At 35.9% G+C, this 24,057-nt stretch overlaps 1 protein-coding gene across 1 annotated transcript; it reads right to left on the bottom strand.

Moving 5' to 3' along the window:
• Window positions 1-16,015: 16,015 nt before the first annotated feature.
• LOC131038297 (uncharacterized) lies at window positions 16,016-19,071 on the bottom strand. Its single transcript, XM_057970642.2, has 2 exons — window positions 16,735-19,071; window positions 16,016-16,629 (listed from the first exon to the last, which is right to left on the bottom strand). Exons 1-2 carry the CDS (start codon window positions 18,739-18,741, stop codon window positions 16,210-16,212), a joined length of 2,427 nt encoding a protein of 808 aa, XP_057826625.2. The 5' UTR covers window positions 18,742-19,071; the 3' UTR covers window positions 16,016-16,209.
• Between the last annotated feature and the right edge of the window lie 4,986 nt (window positions 19,072-24,057).

Genomic DNA, 24,057 nt, shown 5'->3' with positions numbered 1-24,057 from the left:
ACAACTATCAACACCCTAGACACCCAACAAAATAGAGTTGTGGAAAATAAGAATAGAACTATACTGGATGCAACAAGAACCATGATGATGGAGCAAAACTACCTCATGTGTACTGGAGAGAAGCAACAAATAGAACGGTTTATACTTTCAATAGAGTTCACACCAAAAGTGAAACTGGTAAGACCCCCTATGAACTATGATTTGGTCATACTCCTACAATTAAATAATTCATAATATTTGGAAGCAAATGCTATATTAGGAGAGATGAGTTTATTGGAAAATTTGATCCTAGAAGTGATGAAGGAATATTTCTTGGTTATTCAACTAGAAGCAAGGCATATAGATGTTATAATAAAAGATTGCAGAAAATCATTGAGAGTAATAATGTGAAGATAGATGAACATTTTAGAGGAGATTCAAGATTTGTAGAACTGGTAGTAGAAATGATTATAAATGAACCGACATAGATTGCACCGGTATAGAATGAAGAACCAGTCACACCAGCATCATCAGAAAACTCAACTGTGACTAAAGAAGAACAACCTATAAGTGGAAATCAGAATAAACCCAAGTATGTAAGATTGAATCATTCAGAAAATTAGATAATTGGAAATAAAAATCAAGGTGTTATGACTATAGGAAGATTGGCAAATGAAGAGGTATGTTTAATTTCTCAAGTTGAACTAGCATCAGTTATTGAAGCATGTGAAGATAAACATTGGATAAAAGCAATGGAAGAAGAATTAGATTAGATTGAAAAGAATAATACTTGGACATTAGTTCCCCGGCCTAAAGACAAAAATGTAATTGGAACTAAATGGGTATTTAGAAATAAACTTAATGAGGATGGTGAAGTAATTAGAAACAAAGAAAGATTAGTCTGTAAAGGTTATTCACATAAAGAAGGAATTTATTATAATGAAACCTTTGCACCGGTAGCCAGAATTGAAGTAGCGAGACTATTTCTTGCATTTGTAGCTCACAAGAACTATAAAGTTTATCAGATTGATGTAAAATGTGCATTTTTGAATGGAGATCTTGAAGAGGAAATTGACATTGAACAACATGATGGATTTTCATTAACAGATGATAAGGATATGGTTTGCAGGTTAAGGAAAGATTTATATGGATTGAAGCAAGCTCCTAGAGCTTGGTATGCTAGACTGGATAAATATCTTTTAAAGCTTGGTTACACAAAAGGTAATGTTGACAATAATTTTTATTACAAAATCACCAATGATGACATTTTGGTTATTGAAGTATTTGTGGATGATATCATTTTTGGAGGTGAAGAAGAGTTATGTAAAGACTTTGCTAACAAGATGCAAGAAGAGTTTGAAATGTCTATTATTGGAGAGATAAAAAAATTTCTAGGTTTTCAGATTTCTCAAACAGATAATGGTATATTCATATGTCAAAAAAAATACTTGAAGGAACTTTTGAAGAAATTTGGTATGGAAAACTCCAAACTAGTAAGCACTCCTATGACTACAACATATAAATTGGCATTAAAGGATGATTCAACTCCTATAAATTTGACAAGGTAAAAATCTATGATTAGAGGATTACTGTATTTGACACAAACCAGACCTGATATAATGAATGTAGTGTGTATTGTTTCTAGATTTCAAAGCAATCCTAAAGAAAATCATGAAAGTGCAGTAAAAAGGATTTTCCGGTACCTACAAGGCACAACAAATCTTGGTTTATGGTATCCTAAGGATGAAAATTTTGAGTTATGTGCATATACAAATGCAAATTGGGTAGGAGATGTCAATGACAGAAAGAGTACCACTGGTAGTGCATTCTTTCTTGGCAGAAGGTTAGTTTCATGGATCAACAAGAAGCAGACTTGTACATCATTATCTATAGCAGAAGCATAATATGTTGCAGTAGCAACTAATTGCACTCAAGTATTATGGATCAAGCAAATGTTGAAGGATATCAAGGTAAAATACAAAGAACTGATAATTATTCATTGTGATAATTCAACAACAATTGATATATCAAAGAATCTGGTATTTCACTCTAAAACAAAGCATGTTTCTATTAAGTACAATTTTCTGAAAGAGAATGTTGAAGCAAATGAAGTGAGATTCATTTATGTGAATACTAAAGAGAAAATTGCATATATTTTTACAAAGCCTTTGCCTAAGGAAACATTTGAATATCTTAGAGAGGAGCTTGGGGTAATTTACCCACCGACAGAGACTTGAATGATGAAGATTGGCATCAAACCGACAGGGACTAATTGAAAAATCTTTTTCCGGTCTTGATGAAGGAGAGTTGTTGCTTAGGGGGAGTAGTTAGTTGTATGTTATGTTATATTTTGATTCTTAACTTCTTTGGCATTTAATGTTAAAGAGGGAGAGATATCTATGGAAAAACATTGTACTTGGGGAGAGATGTATTATGGTTTTGGTTATATTGTTTTTGTTTTTTGGTATAAAACTTTGTATTGATCTATTTTGGGAGTTTGTTGGTATTTGGCATTTTGTTTTTGGCACTTAGATGTTTTTTCGTCTAGTGTTGCCATCAATGCCAAAGGGGGAGATTGTTGGTATTATGGATAACTTCGTCATGTGTTGCATTGGTTTTGTCATTGATGTCAACACTTATCTTTCTGGAGGTCTACATTGTTGATTTGGCACTCTAGTTATATTGGTTTATTGTTGAACCGACACATTGTGGTCCCAACATGGATATTGGCTTATGCACAGTCACCGGTATATGTTTCATCGGCAACTCAAGAAGTTGATGATGACTTGTTATCATCTGGATATCATTTGGTTATGTTGAAGACATGGATTGGATGTTTGGATTTGGTGTTTTGCTTATTGGTCTAATCGAGTTCACATATTTGCCTTTACTGACATATAGGTCTAGGTTATGGACCGCTACAAGATATCATGTTCCAGATTAGCACAACACATTTTGGAAATGGTTTATTGATTGGATAATGTGTAAATGTATTGAGCCGACATATTGTATCGCATAAGGACTTATTTGTAATTGATTTAAATGTAATATCTTTAGTGAGCTGACCTAATGATAAGGTCTTAGGGTTTTGTTTAAATAATTGTAAGATCTTATTGAAGATCATATTATGAGTGTGTGCAAATATTGAAGATCATTGTAGAGCGAAATAAAGCAGATCCTTGTGCAAATTATGCAGATATTATTTGAAGGTTGAAGGAAAGGTTATGAAGGTATTTGACACTCATGGTCAGAGCTTAAACCGGTACTGAATCCAGCATTGCAGATGCTATATTGAAGCAGTACATTGTTATTGGATTTAACCATCCAATTGTAGTCAGTGTGACTCCTATTTTGTGATTGAGCACTGAGCTCTAGGCAATTGGCCTTTCTGCATGTGTAGACCCCATTATTGTATTCACTTACTATCTACAGTAGTATCATCTGATTGTGGGTAAGGTTTCCCACTGTGGTTTTTCCCCTTACAGGGTTTCCACGTCAAAGTCTCCATGTCATGTTTTGTGGATGTTGTTTCTCTTTCTATTTCATGCATTAAGTTGTATTGGTACTGCTATAATTGTTAATCTATTTTACTGGCATTAAGTTTGTTTTACCAACATTAAGTTTCAAGTTGGAATAATTGGTTTTGAGTTGTAATTTTTTGGCAACTGATTCACCCCGCCCTCTCAGTTGTCCTTCCTACTTCCTAACAGTGTCAGAACACCATATGACCCCTTAGGAAACCATATGGACATCATATGGTCCTAAGGGGTCACATGGTGTGGTGAGGGATCATATGGTGTCCTAAGGGGTCATATGGTGTCGTTAGGGGTCATATGGGGTCCTAAGGGGCCACACGTGTTAGAAGACCATATGACCCCTTAGGACACCATATGATCCATTAGGACATCATATTGTCCTAAGAGGTCATATGGTGTCCTAAGGGGTCATATGGCGTCATTGGGGGTCATATGGGGTCTTAAGGGGTCATGCATGTGTTAGAACACCATATGACCCCTTTAGACACCATATGGAAATCATATGGTCCTAGAGGGTCATATGGTGTCGTGAGGGGTCATATGGTGTCATTAAGGGTTATATGGGATCGTAAGGGGCTACACGTGTTAGAAGACCATATGACCCCTTAGGACACCATATGACCCATTACGACACCATATTGTCCTAAAGGGTCATATGGTGTGATAGGGGTCATGTCGTGTACTAGAATGTTAAAGGGGGTCATATGGTGTCTTGAGGGGCCATATGGTGTCCTAAGGGGTAATATGGTGTCGTTAGGGGTCATCTGCAATCCTAAGGGGCCACACATGTGTTAGAACACCATATGACCCATTAGGATATCATATTGTTCTAAGGAGTCATATGGTATCATTAGGGGTCATATGGGGTCCTAAGGGGATACACGTGTTAGAGCACCATATGGACATCATATGGTCATAAGGAGTCATATGGTGTTATGAGGGGTCATATGGTGTCCTAAGGGGTCATATGGGGTCTTAAGGGGACACACATGTGTTAGAAGACCATATGCCCCCATAGGACACCATATGACCCATTAGGATATCATATTATCCTAAGGGGTCATATGGTGTCATAAGGGGTCATGCCATGTACTAGGATGTTAAAAGGGGTCATATGGTTTCTTGAGGGGTCATATGGTGTCCTAAGGGGTCATATGGTAACCTAAGGGGTCATATGGTGTCGTCAGGGGTCATGTGGATTCCTAAGGGGCCACACTTGTGTTAGAACACCATATGACCCATTATGGCATCATATTGTCCTATGGGATCATATGGTGTCCTAAGGGGTCATATGGTGTCCTTAGGGGTCATATGGTGTCCTTAGGGGTCATATGGGGTCCTAAGTGGCCATGTATGTGCTAGAATACCATATGACCCCTTAGGACACTGTATGGACATTATATGGTCCTAAGGGGTCATTTGGTGTTATGAGGGGTCATATGGTGTCCTAAAGGGTCATATGGTGTTGTTAGGGGTCATATGGGGTCCTAAGGGGCCACACATGTGTTAGAAGTCCATATAACCCCTTAGGACACCATATGACCCCTTAAGAAACCATACGACCCGTTACGACATGTTATTGTCGTAAGGGGTCATATGGTATCATAAGGGGTCATGTCATGTACTAGGATGTTAAAGAGGTCGTATGGTGTCCCAAGAAGTCATATGTTGTCTTAAGGGGTCATATGGTGTTCTAAGGGGTCATATGGTGTCGTTAAGAGTCATATGGGGTCCTAAGGGGACATACATGCGTTAGAAGACCATATGACCCCTTAGAACACCATATGACCAATTAGCACATCATATTGTCCTAAGGGGTCATATGGTGTCATAAGGGGTCATGTCATGTATTGAGATGTTTAAAGGGGTCATATGATGTCCTGAGGGGTCATATGGTGTCCTAATAGGTCAAATGGTGATCTAAGGGGACATATAATGTCGTTGGGGGTCATATGCAATCCTAAGGGGCCACACATGTGTTAGAACACCATACAACCTCTTAGGACACCATATGACCAATTACAACATTATATTCTCCTAAGGGGTCATGTGGTGTCATTAGTGGTCATATGGGGTCCTAAGGGGCTACGCGTGTGTTAGAACACCATATGACCCCTTAGGACACCATTTGGACATCATATGGTCCTAAGGGGTCATATGGTGTCCTAAGGTATCATATGGTGTCGTTAGGGGTCATATGGGGTCCTAAGGAGACACACGTGTTAGAAGACCATATGACCCCTTAGGACACCATATGACACCTTAGGACACAATATTACCCATTAGAACATCATATTGTTCTTAAGGGTCATATGGTGTCATAAGGGGTCATATAGTGTCATAAGGGGTCATGTCATGTACTAGGATGTTAAAAGGGGTCATATGGTGTCCTAAGGAATCATATGTTGTCTTAAGGGATCATACAGTGTCCTAAGGGGTCATATGATGTTGTTAGGGGTCATTTGAGGTCCTAAGGGGCCACACATGTTAGAATACCATATGATCCCTTGGGACACCATATGACCCATTAGGAGATCATATTATTTTAAGGGTCATATGGTTTCCTAAGGGGTCATATGGTGTCGTTAGGGGTCATATGGTGTCTTAAGGGGCCATGCATGTGGTAGAACACCATATGACCCCTTAGGACACTATATGGACATCATATGGTCCTAGGGGGTCATATGGTGTTGTGAGGGGTCATATGGTGTCGTTATGGGTCATATGGGGTACTAAGGGGCCATTAATGTGTTATAAGACCATATGACCCCTTAGGACATGATATGACCCATTAGGACATCATATTGTCCTAAGAGGTCATATGGTGCCATAAGGGGTCATGTCATGTACTAGGATGTTAAAAGGGGTCATATGGTGTCTTAAGGGGTCATATGGTGTCATTAGGGGGTCATATGGGTTCTTAAGGGGCCACACATGTGTTAGAACACCATATGACCCCTTAGGACACCATATGACCCATCAGGACATCATATTTTCCTAAGGGGTCATACGGTGTCGAAAGGGGTCATATGGGTTCCTAAGGGGCCACACATGCGTTAGAACACCATATGACTCCTTAGGACACCATATAGACATCATATGGTCCTAAGGGGTCATTGGGTGTCGGGAGGGGTCATATGGTGTCCTAAGTGGTCATATGGTGTCGATAGGGGTCATATCTGGTCCTAAGGGGTCATACATGTTTTAGAAGACCATATGACCCCTTAGGACACCACATGACCTCTTAGGACACCATATGACCTATTAGGACATCATATTGTCCTAAGGGGTCATATGGTTCATAAGGGGTCATGTCATGTACTAGGATGTTAAAAGGGGTCATACGATGTCTTGTTGAGTCATATGGTGTCCTAAGGAGTTATATGGTGTCCTAAGGGGTCATATGATATCATTATGGGTCATATGTGGTCCTAAGGGGCCACACATGTGTTAGAATACCATATGACCACTTAGGATACCATATGACCCATTATGACATCATATTGTCCTAAGGCATCATGTGGTGTCCTAAGGGGTTAGATGGCGTTGTTAGGGGTCATATGGGGTCCTAAGGGCCATGCATGTGTTAGAGCACCATATGGCCCCTTAGGAAACCATATAGAAATCATATGGTCCTAAGGGGTCATATAGTGTTGTGAGGGGTCATATGGTGTCCTAAAGGGTCATATGGTGTCGTTAGGGATCATATGGGGTCCTAAGGGGCCACACATGTGTTAGAAGACCATATGACCCCTTAGGACACTATATGATCCATTATGACATCATATTGTCCTAAGGGGCCATTTATGTACTAGGATGTTAAAAGGGGTCATATGGTGTCTTGAGGAGTCATATGGTGTCCAAAGGGGTCATATGGCATTTTATATGGGGTCTTAAGAGGCCACATATGTGTTAGAACAACATATGACCCTTTAGGACACCATATGACCCATTAGGACATCATATTGTCCTAAGGGGTCATATGGTGTCCTAAGGGGCCACACATGTGTTAGAACACCATATGATCCCTTAGGACACCATATTGACATCATATGGTCCTAAGGGGTCATATGGTGTCGTGAGAGTTCTTATGGTGTCCTAAGAAGTCATATGGTGTCATTAGGGGTCATATGGGATCCTAAGGGACCACACATGTATTAGAAGACCATATGACCCCTTAGGACACCATATGACCCCTTAAGACACCATATGGCCCATTAGGACATCATATTGTCCTAAGGGGTCATATGGTATCATAAGGAGTCATGTTGTGTACTAGGATGTCAAAAGGGGTCATATGGTGTCTAGAGGGGTCATATGGTGTCTAAAGGGGTCATATGGTGTCCTAGGGGGTCATATGGTGTTGTTAGGAGTCATACGGGGTCCTAAGGAGCCACACATGTGTTAGGACACCATATGACCCCTTAGAGCACCATATATATATATATATGTATGTATGTATGTATATGTATATATACATACACATATATACATATATACATATACACATATATACTATACATATATACATATACACATATATATACATATACACATATATACACATATATGTACATATATATACGTATACATATATACATATATATACATATCTATATATATACATACATATATGTATATATACATACATATATACATATACATATACATATGTATGTATATATATGTATGTATATATATATACACATATATGTGTATATATATACATACATATATATACATACATATATATACATACATATGTATATGTATATGTATATATATACATATATATATATATGTGTATATATATTTATACACATATATGTGTATATACATACATATATATACATACATATATACACATATATATGTATATACATGTACACACACACACATATACACACACACATATATACACATATACATGTATATACATACATATATATACATACACATATATACATACATATATATACATACACACACACACACATATATATATATACATACATACATACATACATACATACATATACATATATATACATATACATATATGTATATGTATGTATGTGTATATGTATGCATATGTATGTATACATACATATACTTATACATATATACATATACATACATATACATATACATATACATATACATATACATATACATACATATACATATATACATATACATAGATATACATATACATACATATACATTTGTATATGTATGTATATGTATATATATGTATACATCTATCTCTCTCTATCTCTCCCTCTTTCTCTTTCTCTCTCCCTCTCTCACTCTCTCCCCCTTCTCTCTCTCTCTCTCTCTCTCTCTCTCTCTCTCTCTCTCTCTCTCTCTCTCTCTCTCTCTTCCACCCAATAACCCTCTCTTTTCCTCCCCCTTTGTTGATACTTGCCCCTCTCCCCTATCCTCCTACCCCCTAATTATTCCCAACTCTCTCTCTCTCTCTCTCTCTCTCTCTCTCTCTCTCTCACACACACACACACACACACACACACACCCAATATCCCTCTCTTTCTATAACCTCTCTTTTCCTCTCCCTTCGTTAATACTTTCCCCTCTCCCTTATCCTCCTACCCCCTAATTCTCTCTCTCTCTCTCTCTCTCTCTCTCTCTCTCTCTCTCTCTCTCTCTCTCTCTTCCACCAAATAACCCTCTCTTTCTCTAACTTCTCTTTTCCTCTCCCTTTGTTGATCCTCCCCTCTTCCCTTTACCCCCTCTTTCTCTTTGTCTCTCCCTATCTCTCTATCCACTTCTCTCCCCATCTCTCCCTCTCACAATCTCTATTGTTCACTCCCATATCTCCCCCCCTTCCCCCCCTCCCTCCTTAGCAATAAAATTTGTAGGGGAAAGATACTCCACACGCCTCATCAAGAACTAAAATCCAAATACAGCTAACAGAAGAACATATAAATTAGAAATATAATCAAGATCAATTACCAATAGGGAGAGAGATCTCTACATAGACTAAAATGGAGATAGAGAGGGAGATACAAATAAAGAGAGAGGAGAGGGATAAAGAGTGGTAGAAGAGATAAATATATAGATAAAGAGAGATAGAGATTTATAAAGATAAATATTCAAATAAGGAGATATATAAGGGTGAAGAGAGATGAAGAGCTAAAGAGAGGGAGAGATAGAAGGAGAAATAGAGAGAGATAGACATACCTAGAAAAGAGATAGAGACATAAATAGAGATATAGATATTAAGGAGTATGAAGAGAGAGGGAGAAATAATGAAGGGCAAGGATAGATAGAAAGATGGAGACATATCTAGAGATTGAAAAGGAGAGAGGAGTATAGAGATAAAAATGAAGATAAAGGGAGAGGGAGATGAATAGATATATAGAAAGAGAGAGGTAAAGACAAAGATAAATATATAAAGAGAGAGAAAAATGGATAGAGGGGTAAAGAGAGTGAGATACAAAAAGGAAGAGATAGAAAGTTATAAAGGAAGAGGAATATCTATAGATAGAGAGATGTAGATAGTGCAAAAGAGTGATAAAGAAAGAAATGGAGATTATAGATAGGGATAGATAGAGAGGGAGAGAGAAAGAGGGATATATATATATATATATATCCCTCTTTCTCTCTCCCTCTCTATCTATATATATATATATATATATATATATAGAGAGAGAGAGAGAGAGAGAGAGAGGCAGAGAAAGGGAGAGATACATAGAGAGGGCGATAGTGGAAGAGAGGGAGAGGTAGATTAATCATGTATAGAGGAAGATATATAAAGATAGAGGGACATATAGAAAGAGAGATTGATAGGGAAAGAGATAGAGATAGATATGGATAGAAATTGATAGAGAGAGTTGGAGAAATGGAGGGAGAGATGGAGTGGATAAGTGAGATTTAGAGATAATGAGATATAAATATGCATGAAGATAGATCTATAGGGATATAGAGATAGAGGGGACAAGATAGGGAGAGAAAGGAGGTGATAATGATGAGTAATAAATAGGTATAGGAAGGATAAGGTAGAGGAGGGAAATAAATAGAGAGAAGAGAGATTATTAGAGAGATATATAAATAAGGAATGACAAGGATAGAGTGGGAGAGGGAGAGATAGGAATAGAAAGAGGAAGACATACATGTAGAGATGGATGTAACTTGGGAAATATCTAGATGGGGTGAGAAAATGAGTGAGATAAGTAGATAAAGAAGAGATAGATAAAAGATATTTATAGAAGTATAGATAGAAAAGTGATAGATATAGGAGGTGATAAGCAAAAAAGAGACTTTATATGCAAAATTTATGAGTATTTAAAGTTTTAAAAATGAGGGATTAAATTCAAATTATTATAATTAATTTTTGATCTATAATATAATAAAATTACCTTATCCATTTGATAGGTCTCTGAATTACCTTTCCAATGCCTATAAAAGATCAAACATTTGATAAGAAATGCAAAAGTTATGCCCATTTTACTAAAGTATGTTTTTTATGTTGAGCAAAACGAATATCCGATTTGGAAAACTATGACATCACAATAATGATGTCACAAAATAGATATCCGTTATTAATGAATATCCATTTTGGTTTGGTATTACCAAACCAAATTCAAATTTTGGCTGACCCATAGAAAAAGTCAAAGAGGAATTTGGTGTGTTTGGCAAAGTTTAAAACACGTTTTTTTCCCCATTGCCACTTTTTGGCCCCTCATGATCCTGCACATACCCAATATGTTTTGACCCATTAATTATCTATATGGACATGTTACGTGTTGAAATGTTATGGGTTATGTTCTGGTGTTTGCGGTTCAATGGATTGGGCTTAGGAAGATGTGTTTTGGTCCCCTCTTTCTCCTAGAGTGGATCAACATGTGTTTTTTTGGTTTGGAAGGTGTCTTTTGTTTCAGGTTGACTTGGTTTAGGTTTTGGTGATCTAGTTTGCATATAAAGAATGTATGTGATTGAGTTGTAAGTATGTATGGTAGAGATTATATACAAGTTGTTTGAGACCGTGACAACAATATGAGATAGTGTGTTGATAGATGAGGTTTGAGTTGTGTGTGTTGATGTTGATCGCTTGATGTAGAGTTCAAGGACAACTTCATGATCAAGAGATCCTTCTTTTCAAATCAATTTGTTGTATCTTGCCCTATTGTAGTTAGGATTAGGTTTGCACTTAGTCACTTTTTTATTTTTCCACAAGGGAAATTAGCCTTGGTTTGCAAGTCCAGAGCAATAAGCTCTTTCATTGTAATCTGATATACATAGTGGATATTTTGTGGGTAGGTGCTCATCGTGGTTTTCCCCTGTTTTGGGTTTTCTAAATACACAATGTTGGTATTGATGTGTTGTTTTTATGTTGCTAATTAATTATTGATGTGCTACATTAATTTTGGTTTAGACTGATTCACCCCCCATCTTAGTCCTGCCTTGGGTTCAACACCTCTTTGTTCCTTACTAATTTCTTCGTAGGTAGGGTTCCATCCCAAAGAAAGACCAGTAACAAATTTCAAAGCTTCCTTTGTAATCTGATACGGTCCGTCTAGCCAAATGCAGTCATCATGAATTTTTGTTAGTACAATCTTGACCATTTCTTCATCAATTAGTATAAAAAATTCACTCCAAATGTCCAAACCCTTGTGCCTTAACTCGATGAATGACTGAAAATTTTCCCTGAAAAGAGAATCTTCACAATTCTTTATCTTCATATTGTCACATTCCTCAATTTGCATACCAATAAACTTGTAAATGTCCTCAAGACATAACACCCTATCTGGTAGTGACGAAAATGCACCAACTATAATCTCTCTTATCGGTTCTTCCATAAATTTCTTGAATTTAGGTCAAGATTCATCTTCATGACTAACCAATTTATTGGAATCCATGAGATGAAATTATAAATACCTTTGCAATGTTGATAGAAATTTAACTTGAACACTTCTTTTTTCTCCTCAAATTATTAATTCATCGGAAGAAAAATGATTGAAAATCACTTTAAGTACCGAAAGATCTAGGGTTTTACCCCCCAAACCATCATATCTCCAAAAAGATGCTAAACCATTCTGCTTGTGTCAATAGTGACTTTCCAAACCTTCACAATCTACCACATAGCAATAATTTCTGTCGCAATCTTCTCCAAGAGTTCAAATACATCATCAAACACATTATATCTACTCACAGTGACAACAACATCAACCTCTTTGGTAGGGGAAAATGATCTTCATTATAGCTCCCCCTAAGCCAAAGCTTCCAGATCAGTTTTTTAGAGGGGATTTCTGCATTGGAGCCAGATGCAACAACATCTTCTATCAAATCCACTTCCTTCTTTCTCCATATATTTTTCATTTCACTTATCACTTCTTCTACATCAATCTTCTTTAATGTTTCACTCTTTCTTATTGAATTGTCTCTCTTCATATTCCTGCTTCTGCATACTTTAGCAATGTGTCCAACTTTATTGCAACTTAAACATTTTATATTCGTCTATTCTGAGTTTCTTGTAGTTATTCTAGATCTACATTGATTAGCCTTGTGCCCAAAGTCATTGCATAATTGACAATAACCATAAAAGAATCTATTTCTTCTATCCACAATTTGATTTATGCAATTATTAGCCTTATGACAAAATTTCTTGCATATAAAACATTGAACATTCTGGTTCACTCTATTTCTATATTCTAATGCCTTATTTCCAAATTTATTACAAGAGAAACAATAACCATTAAATGATGAGTACTTTTGAGCATTAGGTTGTCTGACCGAAGGTTTCCTTGTGGAGCTTCTTTGATTTCGGTGCTACCTTCCTTTGTTTTCTTCTTCAATGCGTTGTTTAGATTCAACCTTCTTTATCTTACGTTTATCTTCAACTTTTTGATTTGAAAATTCATTATCTTCAAACCTAGTCCAATTTTATCTTCTAGAGATTTTTCATAGTCATCATTTCATCAAGTTTCTTAGCACTTTCCTTGAATTTGTCTTCAGATCTTTGGGTTACAACTTCTTGTTCCAATCTTGTACATTCTTCAGTCTTGTGTTTGATTAAGTCATTTAGACATTCTTCATTTTTTTTACTTTCCTCAACTTGCACCTTCATATTGACAATTGTTTCATTTGCTTGCTTCAATTCCTTGCTGACCTCTTTATATCTTTCCCTGAATTTCTTGATTTGTTCCCTCAGTTTTCTGATGCACTCATTCTCATTCTTGATATTTTCTTCAAATATTTGTTTTCACTTTCCATGTTCTCAAGATCTTCAAGAGAAGTCTACAACTCTCCATCCATAAACATCTCCTCTACACTTGGGAGAAATTTGTTCAACCAACAAGATCTCTCTCAAGTGGTTAGGCTAAAATAAGGGACCAGAGCTCTAATACCAATCGTTGAACTATCTAAGACTGAGAGGTTGGGGTGAATCAGTATTCCCTAAATATCTTTAAACTAATCCTTTTATTACTTTCTAGATTCATTTCAATTAGATAAGAATGAGTGATTAAAAGAATAATAAAATAGAGATATCATCCACATCCACACGCAAAAGAGAACATCAATTGTTTTGCATGGAAACCCGTTAGGGAAAAACTACAAAGAGGCTTAACTTTCAATATAATATAACTAGTTATAGAATATTACAAGTGCTCATTGCAAGGGTCACTACCTGAGGCTCAATACCAAGAGGGCTTATCGCCCAAAAGAGAATGAACAAAAATGAACTGCTAAGATTGCATCTTACATATGCATGAATTACAGTTCCAATTAAGCTCAGTAAATAGACTTCTTACACTTCATTCTCTCTTTAGCTATCCGCTTCAATCTGATCACAATCTCACACTTCTATCTCTATGTCTTGATTTCCTTCCATGTCTCTCTTACACACACACACATATATATATATGTTGTTTCATATCTCAAGTTGGTCGTACATGTCTTATGAAGAAATATGCCTTACATACTAATACAATATAGGTCGGCCAAGGATATAACTAAAAATAATGCCAACAAGGATACACTCGTTATCCACAAATTTTAACCATGTCCCAAAAGCACAAGGTCAGAAACAACAATCAAAGAAATACAAATGTCAAAACCAACTGTTCTGTTTTGGAGGAATGAAGCAACTGACAAGATGAACTACCAGACCGTGTATCTCACATTGCAGAGATTCAAAACACATGAAATCTAGAATACAGGTACTTTTGATATACATGAGTATACTACCCAAATTGCAAATCCATATCTATAATTTGGGAGCAAAACATGATGGACAAAATCACCAAAATACCGAAGCAACAACAAAACAAGTCAACATAAGTATGTTGATATCAATGACAACCAGTAGCCAACACAACTTTCATTGACAATAAAGTGAATAAAGTACTTTCATAATATAATAAAACTATAAAATATTATTTTTATATAAGTAGAAAATTGAAGAAGTAACTTTCATAATATAATAAAATCTTAAAATATTATTGAAATAAATTGATATACATATATATGTAATACACTATTAAATCAAATATTGGCATATGTGCTCAATGAATGAAGCATGTTCAATTGATGTCATTAGTTGTAGTACATGTTGATTTATTTTAATGTAATGTGGTAATTATTCTCAAAGGAAATTAATCTACCTTTTGTTAGGGCCAAATTTAATACACTAAATACACACATGCACACATAGAGATATATATACAATGCACACACACACACACACACACACACACACACACACACGTATGTATGTATGTATGTATATGTATGTACGTGAAAGTGTATGTGTTGTAGCATTTGATAAAAACATATTATGTATATATGTATATGTATATTTATAGACATATATACATACATATAAGTGAAAAGAATTTTTACAATATATTATTATTGATATATTATATATTTCTATTATTTCTTTTGTTTTCAGTCATTACATATATTTTTTTAAATTATATATATCTTTTTATTTAGACGTTTTCTTCTAAAACAATTTTAAAATAATTCAATAACTTCATCTTTAGAACATTCTAAATATTCTAAGTTATTAATACTTTTTATAAAAAATAATTATATTCAATAATAAATTTTAATAAAAAACATATATTAAATCTGTTATACATAAAGTCAAAATTGACTAGGTACAACCAATACCTTGTATTTCAATATTACTATTTAAACAAATTAAAAAGTATAATTCAACTTTATGATATCTTTTAATTTGAAAGCCAATTTTAAAATGAATAAAACTTCTAAACTTGTCGTAGTTAACTTTGACGAATGCCACGGCCAGGTAAGCAGAACCTTCATGCTTATCATTATACATCACACAAATTAAAACTGTCGGATTCCTGGAAATTCTGATACTTTGCACAAGACAAAGATTACGACAAAATCCGGCAAATATTAGTACTTTTAACAAAGTGCAAAACTTTCTCATCGCATGTCTGTAAAATAACTCGAAAGACTATTCTGAACATGACACAATGAGTAGATAACAAGTAACAAAACAATGAAAGATCAAATCTCCTGAGCCCATCATCCAGCTCACTTGTCTGAGTGGGCTTCCCGGAGTCCACTGTAGCAGTGTAAGATTTATGATGTAGGTTCATTCCAATTCATTTTATTGCAGGGAATATGGCGCCATGCATATTCCTTATGAAACAAGTTACAATACTGTATCTGTACAGAGAAAGGCTTTACATTTAAATTACAAGGAAAGCAATACGAGGGCGATGTTTACGAGGCACTGGATGGTGGTGTGGTGTCGGGTAAGACCAATGCTCCCCGATAAGCTACTGTAACCCTCCATCTCCGACGTCGTTTCCTCCACACGCACCAAAGCCTCCTCCAATTTTAACCTTTCAGTCACAAAACATGATTTGTCCTTCTCCAGAATAGAAATCACTACCTCAATGCAATATCTTCTAATATGGGGAACCTTGATTGATGGACGAGGATGCCTCTGTAAAACCTCTATCAATCGCCTCACAAATTCTCTCTCAGTAATTGCTGCCTCGTTAAATGCAGTTTCCATGCTTGATTTGTTGAAAAACTTGAAGATTTGAGCGGCTAGCCCTATGGCGGCTTCCAGAAGTGCGCCTTGTTCCTTCATCACAAGCTTTAAGACCTGAATAATAGAAATACAGTAGAACTGTAGATGAGCACTAGAAAAAATTATGTAATTCAAAACTTAAGAACATTATATTAAACGTGTCAAAGGGGTTTTAATTACCTGCGCTGCCGCCTCCTTGATTTGTGTGAGCTGATCACGATCTGTTTGAGTATAAGCGCATAAGTTATGAAGAATTCTGGCCGCATGAACTCCCTGAATAGAATCGTTGAGTGCACCAATCAAATCTCTGATCACATCGCCATTTCTGCTTTGTTGCCGCGTTAATTTGAGTTTGATCATCGCTTGGCAATTGTGATTATTGTGGAGTACAAGCAGAGTGAGGGCTTCTCCTGCCTTGCTCACCAGTTGCTTTATCTCCTCAACTTCATTAGTATTAATCCTCTCCATGAAAAATACAGAGAGAAGATTACCCAAAACTCCGCCAGTGCTTCCGATGCTCTCTCTGCCTTCCTCCTCGAGAGCAAGGCTTGTGAGCGTCTCAATGGCCAGGATTTGGAGCCGCAAACGATCGGAACCTTCATAGAGAAGAAACTCTCTTAGATTGCTTATTGTGAAGACGTTTTTCAATATCTCTTTTCTCAACACATTCCCTGTTTCACCCTTACTGGCCGCCAGCATTTTCAGCAGTTGCAGAGAAAGCTTCAAAAACTTGATCTGGGCTTTCGAGAAATCGGACTCGTGCACGTCTGTAAACCGTATGATTTTAGGAAGCAGGGCTTTGGTGCTTCCAATCTTAGCAGAGTTGCCGTGATCCGTGGCGAGTTTTTTCAGGATGCGGAGTCCCACAAGACTAAAACCCGAGTAATCGTAGTCTTGGGGCTCGTTGCGTGTGGCTGTGGAATCGTAGAGCAAGGAAGCAATGGATTCCAGAGCCCCGGGGATCTGCGCCACACGAAGCGAATTGCGATTCTTTTTAACAAGATTACAAACAATCTCGGCCACGGCCTTTCGGATATCTTGTTCATGGCGATTCTTCCAGTTGAGCATTTCCAGGAGGCGCTCCACCACGTCCTGCATAATCCCAATGGACCGCAACGTTTCTTCGGAGAAACGAGAGTCATTAACCAGGGTAGAGAGCACCCGGGCACCGGTCAGCTGCCCGTGGTCCGTGTTCGACTTGAGCAGATCCACGCTGAAGCAGACCAAATCCATCTTCAGACCGTCGAAAACGCTTCCATTGATGGACTGCGAATACGTGTCGTAGAAAAACCGCTCAAGCGTGCCCTCCTCTTTGTCGTCGAATCCAAATTCATCCTTCACCTTGACCAGGAGTTTCTGCACCTTGATTTTCCATTGCCAGTAGGCCTTCTCCACCAAAAACAGAAGAGCCTCTGCTACAGCCAAGCTGTAGAACACATTCAAAGCGGGCCTCCGATTCCTCTTCTCGCTGCTGCCCTCAACGTTGCGGTAGTCTTGCCCTGCTAATCTCCACACAGACAAGGCAATACACGTAGACGCGGATAACAACTGCGCCCAGAAGAGAAGCCTGCTTACATTCTGAGAAACAACATATTGAACCAACGGATTGTCTGAAGCGGAAAGACTTCTTTTCAATTTACGACGGCCCCATTCTGATCTTTTTTTCTGCAAGTCTTTGGCAGAGAATTTCGCCCAAATTGAGCCAAAGAAAGAGCGGCCGGCGTTGATGAATCTGAAACTTGCCTGTTTTGCATCCTCCTTGAACTCCGCCACAGACAACGTTGTCTCGTGTTGCCATTCGAGCTCGTGGCTGCGGCTGAAGACTCGGGTACTTTCAATTACGAGTATGATCGTCACAAACCAGAAGTCTGTCCTTCCTAAGGTGATTGCGAAGCCCCCGAGGAGGACAACGGTGGCCCAGATGAAGGCCAGAGTTCCCAGACCGCTTGCAGCCTTCTCCAGAAGAGCCAGCCTTAAGGCAAACACCAATATTTTCTTTTCCGGAGTTACTTTGATATTTGATGGTTGCGTCTGCAGCCCCGTTGGACGCCCTTCTGAATTCACATAGCTACCGCTGCCTTTTGGGCTTGCGGAATCCCTTATTTCGATTGCTTCACCTTGCGATTCCATCGCAAAATCTCGTGGGTCTGCAACTGCGGATCGAATTTCTAACTGCACGCTACTCATTAACAGATTTCTGCTTTTGAATTCCACCACACACTCAATACTGTTTATCCATAATTTTATCTTGCTTGACTAAATCCATATGGGCTTCGACTGCTCTATATTTCTTTAATATATCAATGTGGGAAGAGATTTCAGAGCCCGTTCCCTGCACTTACGTCACTTCTTCGATTGCGTGCACGTTATCACACATATATGTGGAAAACGGAGGGGTGGGGGTGGGAATGGGGGGGGAAATAATGATTCAAGCCAAGTCTGTGGAGAAGGGGTTTTTAATTTTGGGGAAACGCGTGGTGGGGAGATTTGCACGGCACTCTTGTTATTCAAGCTTACGCGCTCCACCTTCGCCGAATTTTTTTTCTCACGATAATTTGACTATTTCTTGAAAAATTCCGAACTCAACGATTTCTTAAATTGTTAACATCTCCACCGACTGACTTGACTTGAAGTTTCATTGGACTTTTTTAATTATTTAAAAAGGGAAAATTTCGGTTTTTATTTTATGTTTGTGTGGGCTGTAAGTTAGGAATATACCGAATTTTATTTAACGAGTTAATTTATGTAGGAATATTTCAACGTGTATGTATAGGCCAAAGATTAGCCGATAGGCTATATTTTATAGCAGCTTTCGTCCGGGAAGTTGTTTCACGCCGGGAAAAACAACTTTCAGGCAGTTGAAAAATTCCTGGGGCCCCGCCTGAAAACAAATTTTAACTGGCAACCAATATTTTGGCTGTACAAATCTTGTCTCCGGCTCAACAATCTAGTAGATTTGAATTATCATATTAAGATGGCAAGAGGTGGTTATAATGTCTTTATACTTTATCGCTGCCCAGCAAATAGATTTATTTAGATGAAAATTCTGAAACATGTATTCCACTTTCTTTATGTTTATGATGAATGCGAGGCACTCTTATTTTGATATATTACAGCTTTTTTTAAAGGAACGCTAAGGGCATCTCTTCTGAATTGCTAAACGAGGGATTTTTGTACTTAGATATGTCAGATATGTGCTATTTTAATTTAAAAGGCTGCCAAAAAAACATTCTCAAGTACAAGAATCTAGTAGCTGTGAAACCCTAATTTTAGATCTCACTTTATAAAGGATTCTGCTTTGGTAGGCTTTCGTAATATTTTTCTTCTAAATTTTGTTTATTTTTATTCATGGGCATCATTGACATCACAACACAATTTGTGCAGAATCTTGAGGCAAGTCACTTGCACAAATTCAATGATTAAATCTTGAGGTAAGTCATTTGCATAAATTCAATGATTTTTTTTATTGTGGTCAGATTATTTTTGTTGTGTTTTATTTGAAAAATTGTTATGCATCAAATAAGTGGTATTGGTTTTATCAATGACTATTTTAATATATGATATTATTGTAATTTATATAATGTTGGATATTTATTTGTTTGTTCATATAGATATATTTTGAAGTTAAAATGAATTTTTAGTTTGTTTGGTGGTTTAATTTTTAGTTTCTTTTATTTTTCTTGTTCACTAACAAAATTATTAATTTAGTATTGAATGGATACTAGCTATCACTGGTGTTAAAGATTGGACCATCTTCATATCTTAAGCTTATCACATTCTTCTTCACAAACCTTATCTATTGTAAAACATATCTCTTCACAATTTTGTGTAATTATACTAATTCTTGTACTTTTAAAATCAAATGTCACGAGGAAAGGGGGTGTGACACAAAACAACTAAACGTAAAAGGTTGTATTCAATAGGTGACAAATAGTTTGTTTGGTTAAGGCTAAGTAGTGCAATTAGATACCAATATGCTTTTGATGTTATTATATTCTTGTTGAAACTATGCGTGTATGTTACTTCAACAAAATCATGGATGCTACATTTGAGATATCATCTTCCCACAAAAAAACTCTCAAAGTGTTAGGACATGGATCCCAATAATGCCAAAATAACATTGAATATTTAAACCAATTTTTCGGTTGGGGGTTACAAACTACCTATAAATGATATGAAGTTTTGAATTTAGCATGGTGCCTTCCTAGTAATAAAGTCGTATTTATGTTTTATTTGAGAAACTGCTCGCTTAAAAAGACTAGATACAAAACGATCTTATTGACAACAATAAATATTTTCTATAGGTAATAAAAATAATTTAAAATAACATATGTAACTTAGTAAAGTAGGGCCCATAGTCAGTCCTCACTAGTCTTTGTGTTCTTATTCGATGTAAATAATTTGTTTGCATAATTTTTCTTGGTATCGACTACTCCTAATTTAATAATCTTAATTTGTGAAAAAGATCAAATAATATATAAAAAGTGTAAATATCAAGTAAATACATTTATGTGCAACCTTTTGTATTTCAAAATTGTAAATAGTATTTTATTTTTGTGTGGAGTAGTGATTTCTTAGGAAGAGACCCCAACTAGTGGTGGGGTAATCAAAGTTTGCAACAACATTGTTTAATCAGTTAATTTGTTTATTTTATTTGTAAAATACAAGTGATGTTATTGAAATGTACATAAAATTACTATGTACTCCCCATGGGACCATAAGGCTTAAACTCACTTTTTTCAATAGATCTTAATATGTAGGTTGGATAGAATATTTTTTCATAGAATTTAATCACTTTATTATATATTTTTTAAAGCCTCATTTTGATAAATTTGTAACTTAATTAAGAGGTTCATATTATTCTAAAAAGTCAGTAATTGTGGGTATGCATGAGACAAATAATGTGTTCTTGTAAAATATATATTTTTAGTAGGAAAAAAGAACCATAATAGATTACTCTTAAATTTTTTTAAAATGATTAAAGTTGTTATTATTGATTTGAAGTGGTTGTAAGTGCTATTGATTATTATAAAGCTCTTATTGCTTCCACAAAATTAAGACAATTTCAATTACATCCTTGAAGGATATTTATTTATAGCACAATAATAAGCTCTAAGTTATTGAGATGGTTATGTATCTTCTTGTGACATTTTGGAACTTTTAATATGTGTTTTAGTTCAACTACAGATACAAGATGTGCATACAACTTTATGATAATGTATTCATATGATGCATATACAACTTTATGATAGTGTATTCATATCTAAAATAGAGGAACTTGTGATAGAAGTTGTTGATTTAATACCCCATACTTGTTGATTTAATGCCCAACTTTTGTACAACATCACATCAATAGTTGTATGATAAGTACCAATAATTCAATGAAATATACCATTTGTTGTGAAAAGTAACCAATCATGTGATGCCACATCAGCTGCACAAGTATTGGGGCCCTTTTGCACACCTATTGGTCTCACTTATTTTTTGGGGTGTTTTGGACACCTTGGCAAAAACCATGCTGATGTGGCATCATTTTTTATGATGTGGCCCTGAAACCTTAGTTATAAGTAGGGGACTTGCCAAGTACGCTGTTGTAAAAAATTCGGAGTGATTTGAAATTTCCACGTAAGATTTTGAGAAGTGTGAAGTTAGGGTACACAACTACTGAATCCTTTCGCTTATATATTCTCTTCAAATTTTGAATTTTGAAAACTTTGTTATGAATTCACAATAGAAACATAGTGAGCCCCACGCAGAAGAGTGAGATGGACATTTAACGTGCTCGCCAATCTTTCATTGTGTGGTGTCAAGAATAGTGTTTGGAGTTTGTTAAAAGTATTAATCTTCGTCCATAATTTCCAGGAATCCGAGTGTTTTAAAACTGTATAATGATAAGTATGAAGCTCAGCTGGCCGTGACGATTTTTTGCACACCTTCCATTCGTCGTAGTCATGTTCAATCATCACAAATTAAGAGGTTTTATTCATTAATAAAATGCGCTGTCAAATTATCTTTATGTAAAAGATTGATATCATTAAGTTGAATTGCACTTGTTCCTATATATTCTCCGTTTTATATTATAAAGTAAATCGTGCTATATAAATAATAAAATAATAATATATTAGAAATGTAAGGTATTAGTTCCACCACCTCAAATTTGACATTATTGGTATATTAGATTTAATATATGACTTATTTGTATTAATATTTATTATTCATACAATTTTGTTAATAATTTTAAAAAAATTTAGTAAAAAGTTTTTAAAATAGTATGAATATATATAAAATAGTCAATATTGTAAAAGTTCTTTTGATTTATTGTAAGAATATATTTCGAGATATATTAAAGGTACTATCAATTTTGGTATTTATTATACTCACATTAAAAATGTTCAAATGTATGGATATTGTGATGCTTACTTTTTATACTATTCTATTAGCTCGAAGTCTACGTAAGGGTATGTGTTTAAGTTTGATATAACTACAATCATACAAAATTCTTAAAAACAACTAATTATGGTCCTCTCTTCTAAATAAATAGAATATAGAAGCGTGATTAAATTGGTAAAAAAATATTTGATTATCTTCTAAATAAATTTTAGATGAATTTTAATTTCAATACCACAATCATTTAAAATTGTTATGTGACTTGAACATCCTTTTTAGTTTTCAATAAGGTTTTATTTGGAGGTTGGATGATACAAAGTTTATTATATCAAGTTCTCGTGATTGGTGGGGAAAAATTGTCCCTATTATTAAAAGAATTTTAGCTATTGGATGGTGGGGTTGATCTGAATAATTGGGACACTCTTTATTTTATTTTGACAATGTGGTAGATATAGCATCTTAGTTCATGCAAGAACCTTATATTCAACATAAAAAAATGTTTAAAAGATGGATAAAGCATTAATAACCTTATTTTCCATTGTCCTTACTCATGGAATATCATGCATAAAATCATCAACTCTACAAATGTTTGGACCCCTTCATGCATAAAACCATTAATTAACTTATTTTCCATTCATCAACTCATCATAAAATCATGTTTGGACCCTTCAATAGCATAAAATCATCAACTCTACAAATGTTTGGACCCCTTCATGGAATTGTTATGCCCTACATATCTAGTCCCATTATTTTCATTCTTGTGAAAATACAGGGCCACCCTGTTTTGGTTTTTGTCCTTTTTCCTGTTAGTTTTCCTTTCTTTTTAAGTTTTTTCTTTGGACACCTCGGGAACTTGGGTTCCCGAACTCCCGAGGTGACCTTTTGTTTGTTTTGAGTGCCTTGTTCAGAAGTTTGGGTTCCCGATCTCCCGAGTTTATTTTTTGTTTTATTTCAGAACATCACTTAGGAAACCTGGGTTCCCGGATTCCCGAAGTGATTGTTTGTCTTTGGAGTTATCACCCTAGAGATTTGAGTTCCTGAACTCTCGGGTTGGTCGACTGTTTTGTTTGTTTGTGGCCCAAAACCCCGAGGTTTCGAGCCTATTGTCTGTGTTGG

Source organism: Cryptomeria japonica, chromosome 6 (assembly GCF_030272615.1).
Source record: "Cryptomeria japonica chromosome 6, Sugi_1.0, whole genome shotgun sequence".
NCBI classification, from domain to species: Eukaryota; Viridiplantae; Streptophyta; class Pinopsida; order Cupressales; family Cupressaceae; genus Cryptomeria; species Cryptomeria japonica.
This window is presented reverse-complemented; position numbering and strand designations above follow the sequence as displayed.